This window comes from Bombus pyrosoma, linkage group LG1 (assembly GCF_014825855.1).
Source record: "Bombus pyrosoma isolate SC7728 linkage group LG1, ASM1482585v1, whole genome shotgun sequence".
Lineage (NCBI taxonomy): Eukaryota > Metazoa > Arthropoda > Insecta > Hymenoptera > Apidae > Bombus > Bombus pyrosoma.
The window spans coordinates 3861465-3881162 of NC_057770.1; the positions used below are offsets into that span (position 1 = coordinate 3861465).

General features: G+C 40.8%; 1 protein-coding gene across 5 annotated transcripts in view; it reads right to left on the reverse strand.

The window, feature by feature from the left end:
- The window catches only part of LOC122571507 (nesprin-1), a 109347-nt gene that overhangs the window by 1857 nt on the left and 87792 nt on the right, over nt 1-19698 (reverse strand). For 4 of the 5 annotated variants that reach the window (XM_043735359.1, XM_043735352.1, XM_043735369.1 and 1 more), the window contains 9 exons: nt 19371-19670; nt 18284-19240; nt 12458-12760; nt 8368-8625; nt 2934-5669; nt 2386-2570; nt 1514-2020; nt 990-1233; nt 288-343 (listed from right to left, as the gene is read on the reverse strand). In XM_043735359.1, the coding sequence (XP_043591294.1) occupies nt 288-343; nt 990-1233; nt 1514-2020; nt 2386-2570; nt 2934-5669; nt 8368-8625; nt 12458-12760; nt 18284-19240; nt 19371-19670 (5546 nt within the window). Of the gene's footprint in view, nt 1-287; nt 344-989; nt 1234-1513; nt 2252-2385; nt 2571-2933; nt 5670-8367; nt 8626-12457; nt 12761-18283; nt 19241-19370; nt 19671-19698 lie in introns of those variants that run through there. The other variant, XM_043735379.1, reaches the window with a different exon arrangement.

Below are 19698 nucleotides of genomic sequence, written 5' to 3' on the forward strand. Positions count from 1 at the left end.
CGTAATCTTAAAAATAGCGTACTCGTATTTTTGTCATTGAGATAGTGTCGTCTATGTCATTTACGTTTATAGATTAAAAGGGAAGCATAAAAGATCGCAAGTCATCTTTTCAGCCACGAATAGTATTGGAAGTTAAATCTGTCTGAGCTTACGTTCTCCAAGTTTTCTGTTCGATGTCGAGATATTGAGGTAACTTTATGATTATGTGCATTTCTACATGTAAATGCATAGAAATCATGTTGGAGAACACAGCTCAGAATTTCAAACAGAAAATGAAGAAAACATACTTTGTGCCAGGTGCGTCGTGGGGCTGAGCGGTTCCAGAGGCAGCTTCGTCGAGTAGCTACAATACAGTAAAAGAGAAAACACAAACAATAAGGTACTGTGCGTGTGAATACTACTGTCACGGGACATGGAATAATAAAATTCCAACCAGGAACAACCTTACGTAATTTTAGGATATCTATTTTAATTCGACTTGTATATCTTACACGATAAATATCATTGACAGTCTTCATCGTGTAAAATACAAACTGCGAATTAAAATGAAGTACGAGGAGAAAAACGTAGAATCATGTTCCATTCTTTCGTCACATCTATTTTTATCCAATCGGAAAAGATATGAAAGACATCATCAACGATGCTTTCATACATAAACTATTCATAGAACTGTTTCAGATGGTTCTATCATTTCGTATTCGATATTCGTTGGATCTTTATTGCAATCCGTGTCCCGTGTTTCAAGTATCGATTAACGTGATCCTACGACGTAAGTGCACATATAGCTACACTGAGGTCTAACATTTAAGAAGCGAGAACCATCGAGTTCCAGCAAGTAGCCTCAGAGCATCGACGTTCCCTGGAAATTTTTTTAACAAGCTACTTCGTTTTTACAGAAATTAAATATCAATAGTCTTCTATAGTAAGGACTTTGTTTCGTTTCGAATATTCAATTAAGGAAGGTGAGAAAGATACAAGACGAAGCTTACATCGTGAGAGAGGGACGCGAGAGAAGAAGTTGTGGCTGCGAGTCCAATATCTCGTGGATCCATTCCTAAAGCTGCCCCTAATTTCAAGGCGTATATACCAGTCAGTCGGCGAAGGGACTGCAATCTGAGTCGCAATTCCTGTAGGCGTGCTCTGGTTTCGCCTTTCTCGTCTAGTAATTGATTAGCCGACTCTTGAAGCGACAGAACTCGGGGCTCGCACCGCTCCAGATCGCTCCTCAGTTCTCTGAAAAGAAAAAGATTTTGTTTTAACTGCAGTCTCTTCTCGGATAGAATACGCGAAATATTTGTTCTGTTGTCTGATTAATTTAGTAGATGCTGGAACAATTGTAAATAAAGATAATAATACGAAGTCATAATACGAAGGAAAGAAAATCTGAAAAATGAAAGGAACATGACAAAATTTAGGTGTGTTATTTACTACTTTTTATCCATTTACTATATGTACCATCTTACAGTTATGTAATCTTTTACAGGTATTGGAATGTAACACTCTTAAAACATACCTGAATTTATTGTACTTGGCGGTCATAATTTCCGGTGACTCGGTCAAGTCGACCGGTTCGCTGGCTCGTATACTAATTTCCGTTTTCTCCAACCAGGTAAGCAGTTCCTCTATAATACAATGGAATTGCTGGTTCGACATCAACGCAACTTGCAGTTGTTCCTCCCAATGTGTTGTCACGTTGCACACCTTCTCCCATCTCGTGTTTGCGACGGTTAATCTGTCTCTGAGTTGCATCGCTCGACACAGTTCCTCCGTGTGATCGGCTAAATGAGCGCCGACAGTGTTCAGACTGACTAGAATACTCTTATGACTGTCCAAATCGAGTACAAATTCTCTGTGATTTTGTATGACATCCTCCAATTGTTCTATGTTGCTTGGTGGCGAATGTTGTTCACTTTGCGTGCCTTCTGCGAATTCCAGCCATTTTTCTAATCTCCAGAGATCGTTCTCCAATTGAGCCCAGTTACGGCGCGAACATAAGGGACAGGTTAATCTACCATTATCGCTGTAATATACAAAATTTCATGTGATTTCTTATGATTATGAAATTTCTTATGATTAGACGAAATTTTTGGAAAGTGAACTTTTTTGGCATGCTAATGTTCAGAGTTTACTACGAGAAAAACAGGTATGGAATGAGCGGAGATCGTTAACAACTGTTAATGAGAAACTGTTAGTGCGAAATGGGAACACTCACTGATCACAGGGAAAGGTGTAAACGTCAGAGTTAGGTGACCTGTGCGCGAAAAATTTCTGGTTTAACATTCAATTGGTTTTGTTGAAACAGGTACAATAACGTCTAATGATAATATCTATTATAGCAACAGTAATTAGGTAGTTGATTATACGTGTTAAGGTAAATGATCCTACCTGAGTTCTCTGATTTGTTGTTCTCGTGTTCTCGCCAGGATTAACAGATTTTCGTATCTGTTCGTCAACGCCGCTACTTCGTTCGCCTTGGCAACCTGCGCGTTTAATTTTCCATCCTCAATGAGCAAACCGTGCAAGTGACGAACCAATTCGATCGACGATTGACAGCTTCCAATTAGTTTACTCTGTTAAATAAAAGATATTTCAAACGTGATATTTCAACAATTACATAGACATAGCATGAATCAATTGCCATGATGTTTAGATTCTAGTTTTAACAATTAATAAAAAAATATTTCAAACGAAATTTATTAATATTAAGCGTTTATCAGCGTAGAAAAGCTTTTGGAATCTTTCATACATAAGAAACTGGAGTCATCTTGTATTTTTTAAATGGCAATAATTTCAAATTTGCCAATAATCAATAGATTCTTCACTCAACGTCACTGAACTTTCGTTTGAAATACTTTGTTCTAAATTATTCAATGAATATCAATAGATATTTATTATACTATCTATTACAGCACTCGAATAATATCCAAACTTACGATATTCTTAGCAGCTGTGTTCAATCCTGGTCCAGCGACAGGATCCGGCCTAACTGCTATTTCCAGCGTATCCAAAGCATGGTTGCACTCAATCAGAGCAGCTTCCAATTCTATCAGATAGGCATCGCTAGACGTCATTCTCACTATCCTCGGCAAAGTGTCCACTTGAACAGCAGTGTCCTGTTCGAATTTCAACGTCTCCACCTGCACAGCTTCGTCAACTTCCAACTTCTCTTGTCCCTCGATTTCCGCTCTCAACGAAGACACTCTCTTCTTTATGTCTTTCCATAGCAGCTGATACTCGTCCACCAGCTCTTGGATAGTTGCCACGTCATTCGGATGACATTCTTGCATAACCTTCAACGCCAACTCATCCGCTTTCTGCAATGTGAGGTTCTGCGTACGAAGCTCTTCTTCGATCTCGTTCAACTGTTGTAGTCTTCGACGTGTCGAGGACTTTTGTTCAAACGTAGCTAAATGTTGCGTCGTGGTCAGTCGAACGTCGACTTGCGTTAATCCGACGACCGCCGCGCCGTGCACCGTGATGAAATCTCGATAATTCTTCTGTCCCTGTTGGAGCGCCAGTAAAATAGCGTTCGTTCGAGGTTTCAACGTTTGCCACTTATCGATAAGCCGTCTAGTCTCGCTGATAAGCGACTTTAGATTATCTGGTTCCAGACCTGTCCTAGCTAAACGACTAAAGTTTTGTTCGATTATCTTGATCACCGATTCGTGCGCCTCTATATCATCGAAGATGCCTCTGGTTTTCTCAATGGCTTTCTTCGATTCTTCCTTGGAAACTTCATCCAGGTTGTTCTCCAATTCTGAAAGGGCCACGTCGATTTCTTCGAGCCAGTCCTCGTGTTCCGCTCTGATCTTCTCCAGTTCTTGAAGAATTTTCCATGCGAGAATGATCTTCCCTTTCCTCTCTGCAGATTTCACGCAGGTCGCTGTCCACCTACGCTCCAAGCCTTCCATTCCATTCTTTATCGCGTCCGTGTTGAAGGAAGTCTTCCAGGCATCGCAGTCGCTCAACAGAATTTCGCAAAGATTCAACACTTCGCCGATGTTTCCGCTTTCTGCCTCGATCGTCTTCTGAAGATGTTCGTGATCGTCGAGCTTCTTGTCGATGCAGTTCTGAGTGATCTCCTCGATCACGAACGTCTCTGATAATTGAGACTCCACGCTGGCCAACCAGCTCCTTAACTCGCTTATCCTCTTCTCCAACGTATCCATAGTTCTCATCAAATCAACCAATTTACTGGCTCTAGATTTGCCCATAGCCAGCAACCGTTCCCATCTCTCGTTCACTTCATTTAGAGTTCGCTGTAGCCTTTCGCTTTCCTCTTCCTCGGCTACCTCTATCAGATCCTGACCAGTGTTCTGTATCCACAAACGTTCTAGCTGTTTCAACGCGATATCCGCTTGCAGATCACACTCCAGTCTCTTCAGGGTCTCCTGAGGTTCGTTTGGCGCCATTGTGTCACAGTCTTGAATTCTGATCTCAGTCTCGTCTATCCATGTAAGTAACCTGGCCGATCTATCCTTCCAACGATCGTAAAGGTCGCAACGTTCGTCCAACCTACAAATAAGCAACGCGGTCTGGTGTTCGAGGTCTCCGTGCTGCAACCGAAGAAGCGCCTGTTGTTGATTCAACGATTTCATATCGATGGGACTCAGACACTCCCTCAGCTGTTCTGTGATTACACACAGCGACTCTAAATCCGTGGTCATGCCAGCTAGTCTGTTTTGCAGTTGTTGAATAGATTCCAGCTGCTGCTTGGTATTCGACAAACTGGCAGGCCTCGCGTGGAACGCTGTGCTGAGAGTTTGACCAATTTCATAAAACGTTGTCGTGACGTGCTTCGCCTGTTCTTCGTATTCTGCATACAATTTTTGTATCCTCGGTATGTAGTCTCTCCAGATTTCGAGACTGGAACTAAGATTGGCGATCCTTTGAGCGTGAGCTGCAAGTTCCATTCGAATGGACATGGCTAGTGTCTGGTCACAGTTCACGAGCAAAGTTTCTTGTTGTTCTTGCAGAGACTCCAATTGAGATTTGCCTTGCTCTATTTTATCCAGCAGTGCCTGTATCCTCTGAAGAATTTCGTTTAGCCTTTGTAATTGGATGAATCGAAGGTGTAACTGGCTTCGTTCTCTTTCTATTTCCTTTAGCCAGGACAGCAATTTAGTTTGGTCCGATTTGTACCTGTCCCACGCATCCAATCTGTCACGCACCGCCGCGTGTCTTTCCATAATTGTAGCCAACGTTTCATTGTGCAAATTCGTCAGGATGTTGAATTGTTCCGTTGTCGATAAGTTACTGCCCTCTTCCGATCGAACGGTGAGAATGAGATTCTGTTGGTCGGTCAGGAGATTTCGATGCACCTCGCACATGTTTCTGTGTTTCGATAAACCGTTGTAGTCCCCGGACACGTCGTTAGATAGGAAATCTTGCACGTCGGACAGATACTCCTGCCAGAGTTTCAGGGCAGTCGCACCATCCTGCGTTTTGACTAGATGAGCCGATAAACGGTGATACTGTTGGAAGGTTTCTCTGAACACGTTCTGCCATCGTTGCAGTACCTCGACTACGGATAGTTCCTGCGTCGACACCTCCAGAGTGCGTTCTTTGATCGACTGTAGCTGTGGTTCCGTGCACGTGAGCGCGAGAAGATGGTTACGGAGGAGCTTCAACTGTTCCTTCGACTCGCCTTGGCTCACCGAGGTGAGGCTCTGCAAAAAAATAATAAATCTTGTTAAACACGTGGTCATTTCAAATAAGAGATTTATTTCGGATAAAGATTCTTTTCTTTGAATACCAAATAATTGATTTATCTTAGACAAAGAATAACTAACGTAGCAGAAGCTAAAACTTCCTAATATTTAGCTTCTTTGCAACCATGTATTTGCTAAAAAGCAATAAGCAATAACTTTAACCTTTATTCGGATACTTAGCAAAAGATAATTAGCATAGGAAAAAATAAATCTGCCTTCAATACATGAAATTCCGTAAGTCTAAGCGAAACTGATCAAAAAAGGAGTCTTTCCGGTATAAGACGATCTCCCTGCCTATCTCAAGTGTGCTTCGCTTCGTTGCTTGCTATTTTCCGATACCGCTTTCCCGGCACTATTTCCTCGTGCCCTTGGGAATTTCCACCGACAAACGAAGAATCAGTATAAACTATCCACAGTGAAATTCGATCGGAAACACAATCGAAGTCGCATACTCCCTGTACGTTAGCGGCAAAAGTTTCGCGTCGAGAGGGTGCACGTCCGGATTCAGCTGTTGCGGATTTCGTGACTGATGTAATTGCCACCCCGGGCTCAAGCCCTTCGGCCTTGACACAACAAAGTGTTTCGGAACTACGGCGATTAAAATATAAACGCGCGTGCGAGGTATAATGATCGAGGCCTGTGCCAAGCACCCGATAGCACGCCGGAAACTGACGGACGCGTATACAACGATATACTCCATTGACGCAGCCAGAGGAATCACCTTGACAGGCAGCCGCAGTTGCGATTCGTGGGTTCCTTTCAAAAAATTCCAAGCGAATTCAAATTACTCGAGACACAGCAGAATCGGCCAAGGTTCGTTCGGGAACTCGCTTCCTCTATCTATTAGGTTAGCCTTGTACGATAATAAAAATAGCCATCAGCAATATATTTTGTAACCAGTGCGCTCAAGTGTATTTTCGAGCCACTTGAAACATCGACGGTTAGATTGCCGTAAAATGTTACGTCGGAGGATTAAACGAAGAAAAAAATCGATATTTATCATTTCTTCTATTGGTTACCACGAGATAAATAGTTTTACTACGCGTGGAAGAAAGTGGAATTTATATGGTTTCGCTTGCACGCGGTATCTTGTACTTCTATGCGAATCTCCGAAGGCCAGCATAAGAAGAGCATATGCTGTTCTTCAACGAGTACGAAGCTTACTACTTTAGAAAGCTCGCTTCTCAGAAACGCGCCCCTGTGGAATTCAGACGGCGCGCCGCGATGCGCTGATTCACTTTCTGCGCGATCCATTGATCCCAAATTAACTGTTATTCGTTATATCAAGTCTATCGCTTCGGCATAATTCAATCTTTCGCTTTGATCTTAAATTTCAAATTTTTCCGCATTTTATGAATTTGAAACCTTAATTAACCGCCATAGTTGGAAACTCTTGCAGACTTTTTAAATTTCAAATGTCGACAGACTTTTCAGACTTGCAAATTTTTCATCGTCTCGAAGATTTGAAATATTCATTTGGTTTTGAAGATTTGATTGGAAACTGCGGCAAAACGTCTTACACACTTACAACCAACGTACTTAGGAAGGAAAAGAAAAAGAAACAGCCTGGAAGTTGAAAGTGTTTATACTCGTTCTCCAATAAGATTCCGTCCGATTCGATTTCTGTTCGAATTCTAACGTTGTATCGAACAATGACCTCCGTTGAGGAAGAGTAGTTATGTCCCTAGCAGCGTCTGGCGCTAATTTAAATAAACACGCACTCGCTCACCGTACGATGTTAGGCGCACGTGTCAAGACGTTTTCCACCGATAACTATACCACGGGTTCAAAATATTTACAAATCTCGGATACCGACCAAATTCCGAAAAGTGATAACCGCATAAATGGAATTTCACGGCTTAATCCAGATTTATCGTTCGACCCATAACTTTTCATCTGTCTTGCAAACGCGTTTGAAGCGACAGATAAATTCAAAGCGTCTAATACTTCATGAATTATTCAGAGAGGTAATAGAGCTTTAACCTGTCATCGTTAGATCATTTACATTCACGCAGCAGCTATGCTTAAACTACATTGTAACGTATAACTTCATCTATTCGAACTTGATGGAGGAGAAAGTGTCCGATATATTTCAAGTTCGTGTAATAAGAATGCATCGATTTTTCTTATAACTTTTCATTAAGATAATTTCCACGTTTGGTTTACAATCAAATAAGTGAATAAGTAAATAATCGTTTAATTGAAAATTAATGAAATATTTGATTCGAAACACATCAAACTCGTTAATCGAGGAGGATGAGTTAACTCCTTATTCGGATTCTCGATTTCTTGGCTATTACAATTTCTCTATTCATAGACCTCCGATGTTTAGTACCTTTATCTCTGCCAATAATAAATTATGTGATATCTATATTTATAATTAATGCATGATCCGATTGAAAGCGTTTTCTATGCAAAAAGGAGCTTGAAAGGTCCTCCTGATATCGCCATATTGTAAAAATAAAACACTCGTTACGCTCTATCGATCGCGTTATGCAATCAAAGTGAGATTTACCTCGCAGTCTGCCATGAAACTAGGAAGCAAAGGATGAAACGAGTAAAAAAAAAAAGGAGAAGATAGAGAACGTTTAGTTAAAGCAGGAAGTATATCACGAAAAAAATAAATGCTTCACGAAGGGATTACGTAACAACTTGCCTGTTGGACCGAGTCCAGGAAATTTTTCGTCTGACATAAATCGCCACGTGTGAGCTCCTGGTTGAGGGCACGGGCGTCTGCCGCATCCGCTAGACACGACAAAGTTTCACGGATGTCATCCAGACGCTGTCCGAGTGCCTCCACTTCGCAGTTCAACGGTCCACTCGCGTCCAGACCGACGTTCGACGCGATCTGCGCCACCAGCCCTTGAAGCTCCGCCAGCCTTTCCTTGTGTTCCGCCATCGTTTCCTCGCAAATCTGTCAAAAAGTGAATAACACTCTTAGGTTGACATTTAGTTTCGATCGACAATCTTTAAATCAAAGTCAAGGTTTCCTCCCCTCAGGGATGATTAACCCTTGTTTACCCGTAGACAAGAGAGTACTGTTGCTTGTTCGACGTTATTATTAAGATATCTCACGTGTTTGAACATGTAAAATGTATTATGTAAAAGGAAACTAAACGAAGTTTGTATGTGTTTTTAAGAGTGTAGTGACATTCCACGCTTGGAGAGTTTCTAATCCCTTTGCATCCTTGGATGTGATACCACACGGTGTAATGTGATTTGTGTAACGTTATAGAAGAAACATCTCGCGTTTAATATTCACAGCCAAATGTCATTTTGTGTATAGGAAGCGTTAAAGGAAAAAAATTTGTGTTTTTAAAAGGTTAAAATATTCTATATTTATCATTACGAATCCTTTGACATTCACGTACGAAATCTCTCATAACGCAATGTCATTGACGCGATTCTATAAACAAGATATCTCGCAAACTTATCGATGTACGGATGATATTTTTTAAGCATCACGTATCACAATGAAACGACACGAGATCCATCTCGTCTAGAGATAGTCGTAGAGTTATACGTACATTTGACAGATGCATTTCAGTTTCAGTGGAACAGCTCTGAGTGTTCGATGATCTCGTTCGAGTTTCAAATGATCTTTTCTATATTTTTTTTATCGGCACGGTGAAGGAAATGGTGTAAAGAAAACGACACTTCCGTACTGGTTTTATCTAAATTTGTCTCGACGAGTTAGCGCTAATTGCAAACACGGTGATTAAAGTGTTTTAGTATCGAGCTGTTATGATAGTTTCGTGGTCGCAGCAGGATTCCAGAAACCTGTTAAATACGCGTCAAAGATAGGGGAGTTGTCTGTATGCTAGAAATAAACGCGTGTTATTGTTTGAGAAACGAAACCGGAGATAGCAAGCTGCGAGCGAATGCTTTTTGAAATTCATGGCAGCCATGAACACGCAGACATGTGTGAACGAGAATACGTGAATGGGGCGCGCAGGAATAAATGATTCGAATTAATAAACGAGAATAAGAGAAAAGAAAGGTATTGTGGGGAAATAAAAGGAGAAAAATCGACTTGCAATGACAAATGCGTGAAATAGTAGATGCGTTTCGATCGCGTTTCCAGTACGCATTCGGTTTATTTTTGCCTACGTGCATTTTAAGTTAACGAAACGCGCATTCAGTCTCGCGCGTTACCTTCCTCAGATTATGAAAGCATTTTTTTATTTCGGTATCGTTCGCGATTCTTCTGTATCCTTTTCTATATCAAAAACGTAAGAATAACGGTACACGATCGCTCGATAACAGCCACATAACTGCATCTTTTGATAAGGAATAGTCACAGTAGTAGGGACGTCGAATGCAAACTACAATTTAGTAGATTAGCGCACAGTGTCATGCACGAAGACTCCGCAGAAATTCTATTCCAGTTCGTTGCATCACACGTGCGCCGGATTACACAGTTCCAACACAAAATTATCCCACGCCTCGAACCACGAACGTCATATATCGATGTCGATATAGACTGCATACTATAATTGAATCATGCTGAAACAACATATCTATATATATAATTCAAGTAACGAATACAATACATTATCATCGTCTATCATTGTCGTGTAAATTCTAATCGAATAAAACCAACTAAAATCTACGTATAAATTCAAGTATGCAATAGAAACCAACGCTATAAGAACGATGCTATCGTCATATAAATTGCCGAAATCACGTACATTTTAATCAAACAGGAATAAGAATTAAAACGATTGTGTAAAATTTAATCAATCGAACCACCTGTATCACCATATAAATTCTCTAAACACGGTAAGACGTAAAAGATCGATAAGCCGCACAGATTTATAGGAGAGCAGAACCGTCCTTCAGCGAGGCCGGGCACGTTTGATATCGCAGAATCCCAATTCGATCGTACCTTTATCTCCTCGGGTGTGCACATGCTTCTTAATTTAGGTCACTATTCATCGTTCCTATTTTTCACAGCACGTCACGCACAATCCACCCGCGGACGGACAAGCCGACGGTAGAAGGAGCAAATCGGGCACGTGTCGTCGCGACATCGGGTATGCGGTTCGAATTTTCGATTAGCCGGAAACTGGACACGGTTCTTGGCCACCGTCGATGGTACGCGCATAATCGCGCGAATTGCTATGCTTGCGAAACGTGTTTACGAGCGATGTACGCTTATCGGTCGGTCTCTTGAAGAAACGATAATAATACACGGAGAAACGAGACGGATAGTGAACACACACAGAGACACGTCGACGATTATAGAATAGATGTGTGAAGAAACAAGCGTCTCGACGCTCTGGACCAGACTGGCGTCCTCGCTTCTTCGGGGATCGATGCGCATACCCTGAGACTCGAGTGGGGAGAGACTCTGTTGCCCCGTATTTCAACGACCTACCCTCGCAGCCACGTTTCGGCGCACTTGCGTAGGGTGAATCGTGCCTTCTACGTGCCGTTGTGCCGCACTAGGCGTGGTGGGGACGATGACACTACCCCGAGGCTCCCATTCAAGGGACGATGACGTTCTGGTCGCGCTATCGCTTTGTCTGAAGAGTCTTTTTTTTTTTTTCACGAGCGATGCAGGAGTAGAGTCATGGTTCCCGGTTTCGTGGTACTAAACGGTAGATATCGACTTTGTCGGTGGAGGGAAGATGCTTTTTTATGATTTTAAATGGATGAGATGATTGCTTGGTTATTGATCTTGTGTTTAGCGAGAGTAGATACCAGGTTCAGTATCGACTTTTGTATCTAACGGGTACCTATAAATACTCGGTTGGGTACAGTAATAGAAATAATTAATAGATGTCTTTTCGTAGCTAAAGTGCGGTCAGAATAATTATTAATCATTCGAAGGGAAACGGAATAATAAGCGAAACGAAGGATAACAGAAAAAAATTATGAAGCGTAGTGTCGATGGGTGAAGATAGGTTAACAAATTTTAGCAGATACAACATTTTCGGCTTATCTAGACCCAACAGATAGTTTGTCTTGTTCGACAGTGTGTACAAATGATACCGTGTTTTGTTGATAAATATTATGTCATCGATATATGACGTGATAACGTTAATGGCCACTGCCAGCATAAATTGTCAAGCCTTTAAAGTAATAATATACGAAAGCAAACCGAGGATTCTACCGTTTAGTTTACTAACGTTCAAACGAAAAAAAAACCATAAAGACGGTCGAAGGCGTCCAAACATTTGCCCGGCTGTTTTTTTTTTTTTACATTCGTATTCGTCTAACGGCCTAATCCAACATTACGATAGATACGGCTAACTTTATCGCATTTACCTTGCCAGTTGAATCCTCGTGGTTACTTGCGTTACCGGCAAAATTCATTAGCCGATGCCCGCCGATGAGTCACAGAGATAAAAACAGTTTACTCTCTGAATCGTTCGAAAGACAATAGAATCCCCAGTTTAGAAATCGCAACAAAGACTACATAAAATTTCGGTGGTGTTATCTGACAGTTTGAGCCAATTACGATTCCAAATTCGATGACTCGGACGCTAAATATAGACTTAGAGAAACTTTCCACTTTCAGCTACTCTCTTTCTTTCTCTTTTAATCTCTTCACGCTCCAATTTTTCATTTTCATGATAACGCTGTATCTCGTGTTTCCTCTCCTTTCAGATAAAATCCAAAGTATCATAAAATTCAAATGAATCGAGGCATGTGCCAATCACGCGTGAACCGACCAATCGATCAATAAACTAACTAACCAGCTGTGCAAATTTCGTAAATAAAGAGGCGTTCGCGCGTACCTTGATGTGTTTGACGGCCTCTTCAGGTGGCAGGTTGGCGACGCTGTCCATCTGCGTGTCCACCCAGGCCTTAACAGCGGCACTCGAGTCTTTGTACTGCTGCCACAATCTGCACGCGTGCTGATACTTGGTGCAAAGGGCATCTAATTCGGCCCTGGTGTCCTCCCAGGCTTGTACGGCCTCATTTACCGCTGCTTCGACCTTCTCGCGGACCTCTGCAGCGCAACCCTCCCGCAGAGGTTCGGCAGCCTCTCGCAATTCGCCAATGAGAACTTCTCGCGCGCCCAAATCACCGCTCAGACCCTGCAATAAGATAAAATATTTCCGTTCGTACACAACCCACGCATACACAAGTTTTTGCGTCCCGTCTCTCTTCCTCTTCTGTGCTCTTGCCGACGTGAATTCGGACATTGTCGGAGGAACTTGCAAAAAGTCGACGAAAGATTTAATGGATTTCTTTGATAAGAAGTTCAGTGTAATTAGAACGGTGCAGTGAAATTCTAACATTGCTTAGCTCAATGATTTTTACTTAGAGAAAGTATATGCATTTCTGTATGTAACTATTTTAAACAAATGCAATAATATAATAATGGTTCGAATGTATAAAAATTGGAAATATTTTAGTTCCCTAATGGGTAAAATCAATCTTCTATAGGAGATCAATTACCAAGGATTATAGGACTCCTGTGTCCTCTTTTATTGCGCGATACACAATACGATCAAGCGTATTTGGTCGAGTTCCTTTAATCGGTTTGTTTATCCGCGTTTCGCTATACGGATCAGAGAAGCGAACTCGCGCAGAAAGGCTTCTTTTATCGGACCTCTGGGGTTCAATGAAACTTTAATTGATTTTGTACGAACGATTAACTGTCTCTTCGTTGACTCTTACTCGTTACTTCTTCTTATGACAACCTCCATTTTCGATTTCCATATGTTAATATATCACGATGTAACCAAGGATAACCGCGTTCGGCTAGTGATTTCATCGTATACGGGTTCTCCATATAAGATAAACATTCTAAGCAGGGAAAATACACTTTGCACGCGTTTCATGCATATTACTAACGATTAAAATTATCTTTGACGTACGTTCCGCGATATTTTACATCGATACGAGAAGGTTCGGTTTTATTCCTTTGCACCGCGTGGAATCGTGAAGTCATTATATAACCTCGAGCACAGGAAGAATAAATACAGGAAGAGACTTTGCATATTGTTCCATTGTTTCTTGACACGATTAATCGAACGATGAATGTATTGCTCTATGATCTCTTGGTTAATTGCGACCGTCGTAGCTATTAACTCGAGAGGCCTTTCAAACACGTTTCCTAATCCTCTTCGTCCACATAAAGTTACCTCTATTAGCATATTTTAGTCTCTTGGATATTTATAAAGAGATATTTGCAAAGAAAATAGTTGGAATTATCTAATTTACTGCATTAGAAATATTTTACCCTCTTTAACTAATATGTCCTATTTACTATTTCAAAACTGAAGAAGATCAAAGTTTTATCATTTTCATTCCATCGTCCGTGCTTTTTAAAATTCAATTTCAAATATTTGATCATTACATCCTAACAACCTATATGATATAACGACGCTTAAAAGATAGAAAACACGAAGATATTTTAATATCTCAAAATAAAATACCTTGAAAAATGGAATAACGCTAGATCGGGCATTTAAATTAAGGAAGGTAAGTTCTATAGGCTCAAGCCGGTTCGACAGAAGTTTCAACTCGTTAGAAAATTCTGGTTGCCCCAGTGCTCGTATTTCTCGAACGCGAAGAATACTATTCAGAGCGCGGGATATTCGCACGATCGTGGGATATCATTGGAATCGTTATAATATTCGAGTACATAACAATGTGTATGTGGTTGTTGCTACTCAAAGAATGCACGTGCCAATTTCCTTTAAATATGCGCTATAAATAATTTTGAGTCACGAGACTACGAGCACGTTTCGAAGCCTGTGTGGCTCGAATTCGGTCAGAACGTGGTTGGACTAATTTTGTGTCGTGTACTCGAGTTCGTTCACCTGGCTGACGGTTTTCCGGCGAAACCTTTTGGCGGAAATCGAATAGCCGCCAGTGCATTTCTAGCGAAACCTCGTTTTACACCAGGCAACTTTTTCTTCGAATTCGTTCAGCCAATTCTATAATTTTCTTCGCTTCATGTTCAACGAGGAATTTATTTTAAACTGATACTTTAAGTGAAGTAAAATTACCGTAAGTTTTATTTAGCTGAGAATCTATGAGTTTCGTGAACAAATCGCATGAAACTGTAATGAAGGGATATTTGTTCCAATTTAACGCTCGTAAAAAGTTTTACTTTAGAACGTTTTGTCCTGAAATAATTTTAAGTCGTATGTTTCTACTTGGGAGCTGGTATATGCATATTTTTTGTAATTGAAAAATGAAATGGAATTTCGTGACAGGAAAAGAGCATCCCGAAACTCGTGTAACGTGCCATTAATTCGGATAATCGTGACTCGCTTCGTGTCTATTTCAAGCCGTCAAGTGCCACGATGGCAGCCGATGGTGTACTTGTCGATTTTAACGAAGCTGATCGGTCGATTTTTCGCGAGCCGGAAGTTACTAAAATGCACCGGCCTGCTCTTGTGGGCGCGGTATTGCGATAACTAACGGAACAGGAAGTTGCGACTGGCCTGGAGCTTCCGCTTTATATGATATAGCCGACAAGAATAAAATTCCTCGAGTGTTTTATGACGTTATCAGCCGAGCGTCAAAAATAAAAGCGATTGAAGGAACATTGCATAACGAAAACGTAGTCGTGTTGAAACGCGAAGAAAACAATTTTTTATTAAAAAATATCTAAAAGAAATACGAATTTTAAGCGGAGAAGATTATTGAATAAAGAGTCATATTTTACGACACCACAGCATCGTTAATTTGCAAAACTCCTTTCTCATATGTGAATATATTAATAATAATTATCTGTTCTTGTAGTACGAGCATCCCGAGATTAATCGCTGTATAAATAATTAACAAACAAACCGAGCTATTGCAGAAATATTCCCTTGCCCAATTAAAAAGCTAATGAAAAAGGAAGAGAATCTTATCTAAAACGACTCATCTATAGCAAACAAAGCCATATGTATACCGTACGCGGAATAACAAACAGGAGGTCAAAAATGCGCGTTTGGGTGCGGTCGCTTGTTGTCGTTGTATTCGAATTTTGCAAACTCGTGGCAAAAATTTTGGAAGACAAACCTAATCGGAAACAATCGTTATCGTACTGAGATCGTAAACATCGATTCCTTTGCAAGCTAGGTAAATCCGTGCTTTTCCACATGGCATAGTTTACATACCGTATCACTGCGTCATACATCCTGGCCATCGTACTCGTCTGTGTCATCCCTCGTATATAATTATATCAATGTGGATCAGCGAGCGTCTGCTACATGCTCGTTTCCTTCATTTTTACTTCGACATGCACCGCGATTATTATGATTCACATCATGTTTATTACTTATAGCATTGCAAAGGGCAGAATTTTATTCTCACGTTGTTTTGAAGTATTACCGCACTTTCTTCTTTGATATTTGAATATTTGATAAGTGAAAGTTATAATTTACATTGCGAGTAAATATTTTAGGTTCGATCGATTCCAATGTTCAAGTATAAAGAAGGAGTAGTAAAGAATCATTGAATCTTTCTATTAAATACTTCTTCCCTTTTCATTGTTTTTCAATAAAATTTCTAATTAGACTATTGTAATTCACAATTCTAGTGTAAGAAAAATAATAAAAAAGATTTTAATTGAATTTTGTAAACATCTCGCTCTTTTCGTTTGTCCTTCTTTATTTCTTGAATTGATTTTCTTTTATTCTTTGTAATTCAAATAATGTCACGTGGAATGGAAGAATTTCAGGCCGCGTCGCCGTCGCACATGAAAAATGTAAATGAGGGATTTTACTCGCGATGACTCGATATCTGTTTTTTCGTCAAGGACAATTCATTTGGTCCGACCTGTTGCCGATTACCGTTTAATCGTCAACGGACTTTTATCTGCGACTAATTGTTTCTAATTATTCAGACACGAAACATAAGCATTACAACGTTTGTTTCAACAAAACTAAAAATGACTTTCGAGCACAGCTGTTAATTATATTCCTTCTATAACGAGTCATCTCCGTTTTTTGCATATTTGTATATACATTCTTCGACCTGGTTCGGTTTGTTTGTACAGAGGATTACGACACACGGGACACCACGAAGTGACAAAACATTACGAGTTCGCTTCTATCGTCCCACCGTTACGTTCAACCCTTATCTCCAAAAATATCAAATGTCGAAAAAAAAAAATAAATAACAAAGAACTAACAACGTATAAATAAAAAGTAACCGTATGTCTTAAAACGATAGTCAAACTCTACATTACATATTCTAACGTAATAGTGAAACGAAGTTGAAGAAGAGTTCGATGCGTCCTCGGGTTTCAATTGTTCGGATACTTTGCATTTTTATCAATATTCAATGCTTACTTCCGCTCAATCAACTCGACGTGTCCAGGGCACAAGTATGCTCGACGGTTTCTTACGATCATTTGCATCGATCGTTTCACCAATTTCTCACATGATTCGCGTTGCCACATTTTTAATATTTCTTACGTTTCATTCCGCGAACGTTAACAAAATTGTGGCGTTTGATGTTTGAGGACCTCCATAATGAGAAAGATTTTTTAATACGAAAGAAGAAATGCACTCGCGTGTCACTTATGTCGCCAGTCACTGTACGAAGGAACGAGAACGTTCAAATACGCGCGCTCGACACGACCGCGACCACGGAACTCGTGTCACTGATACACGACCTCCGATAACACCGATCCCAGGCTTGTTACGCGCCTGCGCGCTCTGTGAATCGCGCTGCTTTCCTCGCACGTGGCGAAGGTTATCGCAGAGGAAAGTGCGTCTTCCGGTGAGAGCATCGATCGAAATGCTTCCGTACATCACTTCATTTTCGTCTCTAGAAACGCGTGTTTTTAATTTCGAGTCTGCTATAATTTGGAAGATTTGAAAAATGGAATATTCGAAGTTTGATGCACAGCGAGAGCGTCAACCGATCGATAATCTGCGTTGGGTAAGTGGATTTTAATTTTTGCGAATTCTCGCTTTACTTTTAAAAGCTTTACGTTTGAAATATTTGAAAGTCGGTTGAGAGAATATTTGAATATTCGAAGATTGACTATCTATGTAGCAAATATATTTTAAGTAACTTTATCTTTAGCTTTTAAATCTTCCATACCTGAAATTAATTGTAATTTATTACGCCTTCCAGAATATCTTTTATTTTCTTCTTTTCTTATTCTTGGAAGTATCATATAGTAATCGGCGAAAATTCGATTACATAGGTATATATCTTGCAATGAACAAAGTTTCCAATATTAGATTTCCAGCCTTTATGCGAAACTTATTTTGGAATATTCATAGAAATACTGTCTATACAGTAGAGTTACATACTAGTTTCTTCAATTGCGAACGATTGGAGGTGTCGAGGGCGCGCAAAAGCAGGCCGGTCGATACCATTCGGTTAGTTATTCAAACTTCTGCAAGTTTTAACGCATTCCGAGGCGCGAGAGACTTTCAAGGAATGTTCGAGCATACGAGCACCGGGGGCGTGTTATTGTAAATCTTGGATGCCTCGAAACGTTACATCGGGGGTCGTGAATCGACTCACGGTTTCGATTAGGATTCTTCCTTGATTAACGACAATTAGCTCGCGTGACGTAGGTACCCGACCAAGAACAACGTACTTACACAATGTACGATTACCTTTGGAAGATCGACATAAAAGTTCAAACTTACCTCTAGCCTTTCGGTAGCTTTCAGTAGTCTTTCATAATCGACAGATCCTTGCACGGTTAACAATTCCATCATGTAGTCAGCCTCTTGAACCGATTGCTGTACCATCTCCAACTGTTTCTCGAATCTTCTCCATAAAGCGAGCCTGTTCTTCAACAACGTTAACAATCGCGAACATCTGGCTTCTAAGTCTGTATGAGTGTCTTGAAGGTTGGAAATATCTCGTTCGACGCTGACTGGCGATACCGAGACTCTCATTACTGTTGGTAGAGTGTGTAATAATTGTCTGAGGCCCATGATATCCTGCCATAAAATCGCCAGTTCGTCGGCGACAGTTTGACATCGATCCACAGCAGCTGCGACCACTTCGCTTCCCTGTTGTTCGCTTCCCTCGCATTGATCCAATATAGACGATTGTCGTTGATGGGCTTTTCTAACGCGACTAAGGCCACGCTGGATCGCCTGAAGCCTTTCCCTCAGCAACTGTGCTGCGTCTAACTCTTCGCTAATTTGGCTCTCTATTCTGCGAGCCGAAGACAGTAGAACACCGACCTTCTCGCTCTCTGCTACGGGAAGCAAGCCTAGGCGACCTAGCTCGTCTTGGATCAAGCAGATCCTATCGAATAAGACTGTCAAACGTTCGATGTATAGATCTAGTTCTTCTTCCGTCTTTAGAACACCGTGAAAACCATCGACGGTTATTCGTAATTCGTTTAGTTCTCGCTCGAGGAGTTTTAGTTTCTCGTTGGACGAAATGTCTTCGGAGGAAATGTTTCGAGTTACTTGCTCTTGAATGTCGTTTATTTTCTGCGAGACGTCGCTCCAACGATCTTGAACCTCACGATGGAACTGCCTTTGCAACATCTCGTCCGATAAGGGAATTATTCTCAGGGCTTGCTCGAAGCTATTGCTAGCTTCTTCTCGAATGTTGTTGTGCACCTCATATTGCGCCTTCAATTCCTAATAAGATGGAGATATTCGACGTGTAAAGAATTTCGACGTTTCAACTTCGGTTGTAGGATTTTGTAACAATTCTTTTAACTTAATTCTTGAAATATATTAATCGTTCGAACGATTTTTCATTACTTACCCAGAATTGGCGTATATGGCCTCCTGAAGGATCGCGGATACTGACCAATTCCTTCTCCACCGACGTCATCCAGTTCTCCAAACGGTTCATTAGTGCTTCCTGATTGCACCAACTTTCTCTAAATGCCAACAATTTCCTCAACGACGACTCTACGTTATCCTGAAGCTTCACGATAACGTCTAAGGCTTCGCCATAACGATCTTCGGGATCTTCGATGTTCACCAATTCTTGAAGATTGCGTGCCACGTTCAGAAGCTGAATAAGCCGAGCGTGGTGTGTCGCAACGTCCATTGCCAGAGACTAGAAAAAAAAAATCAAGTGCGTATGT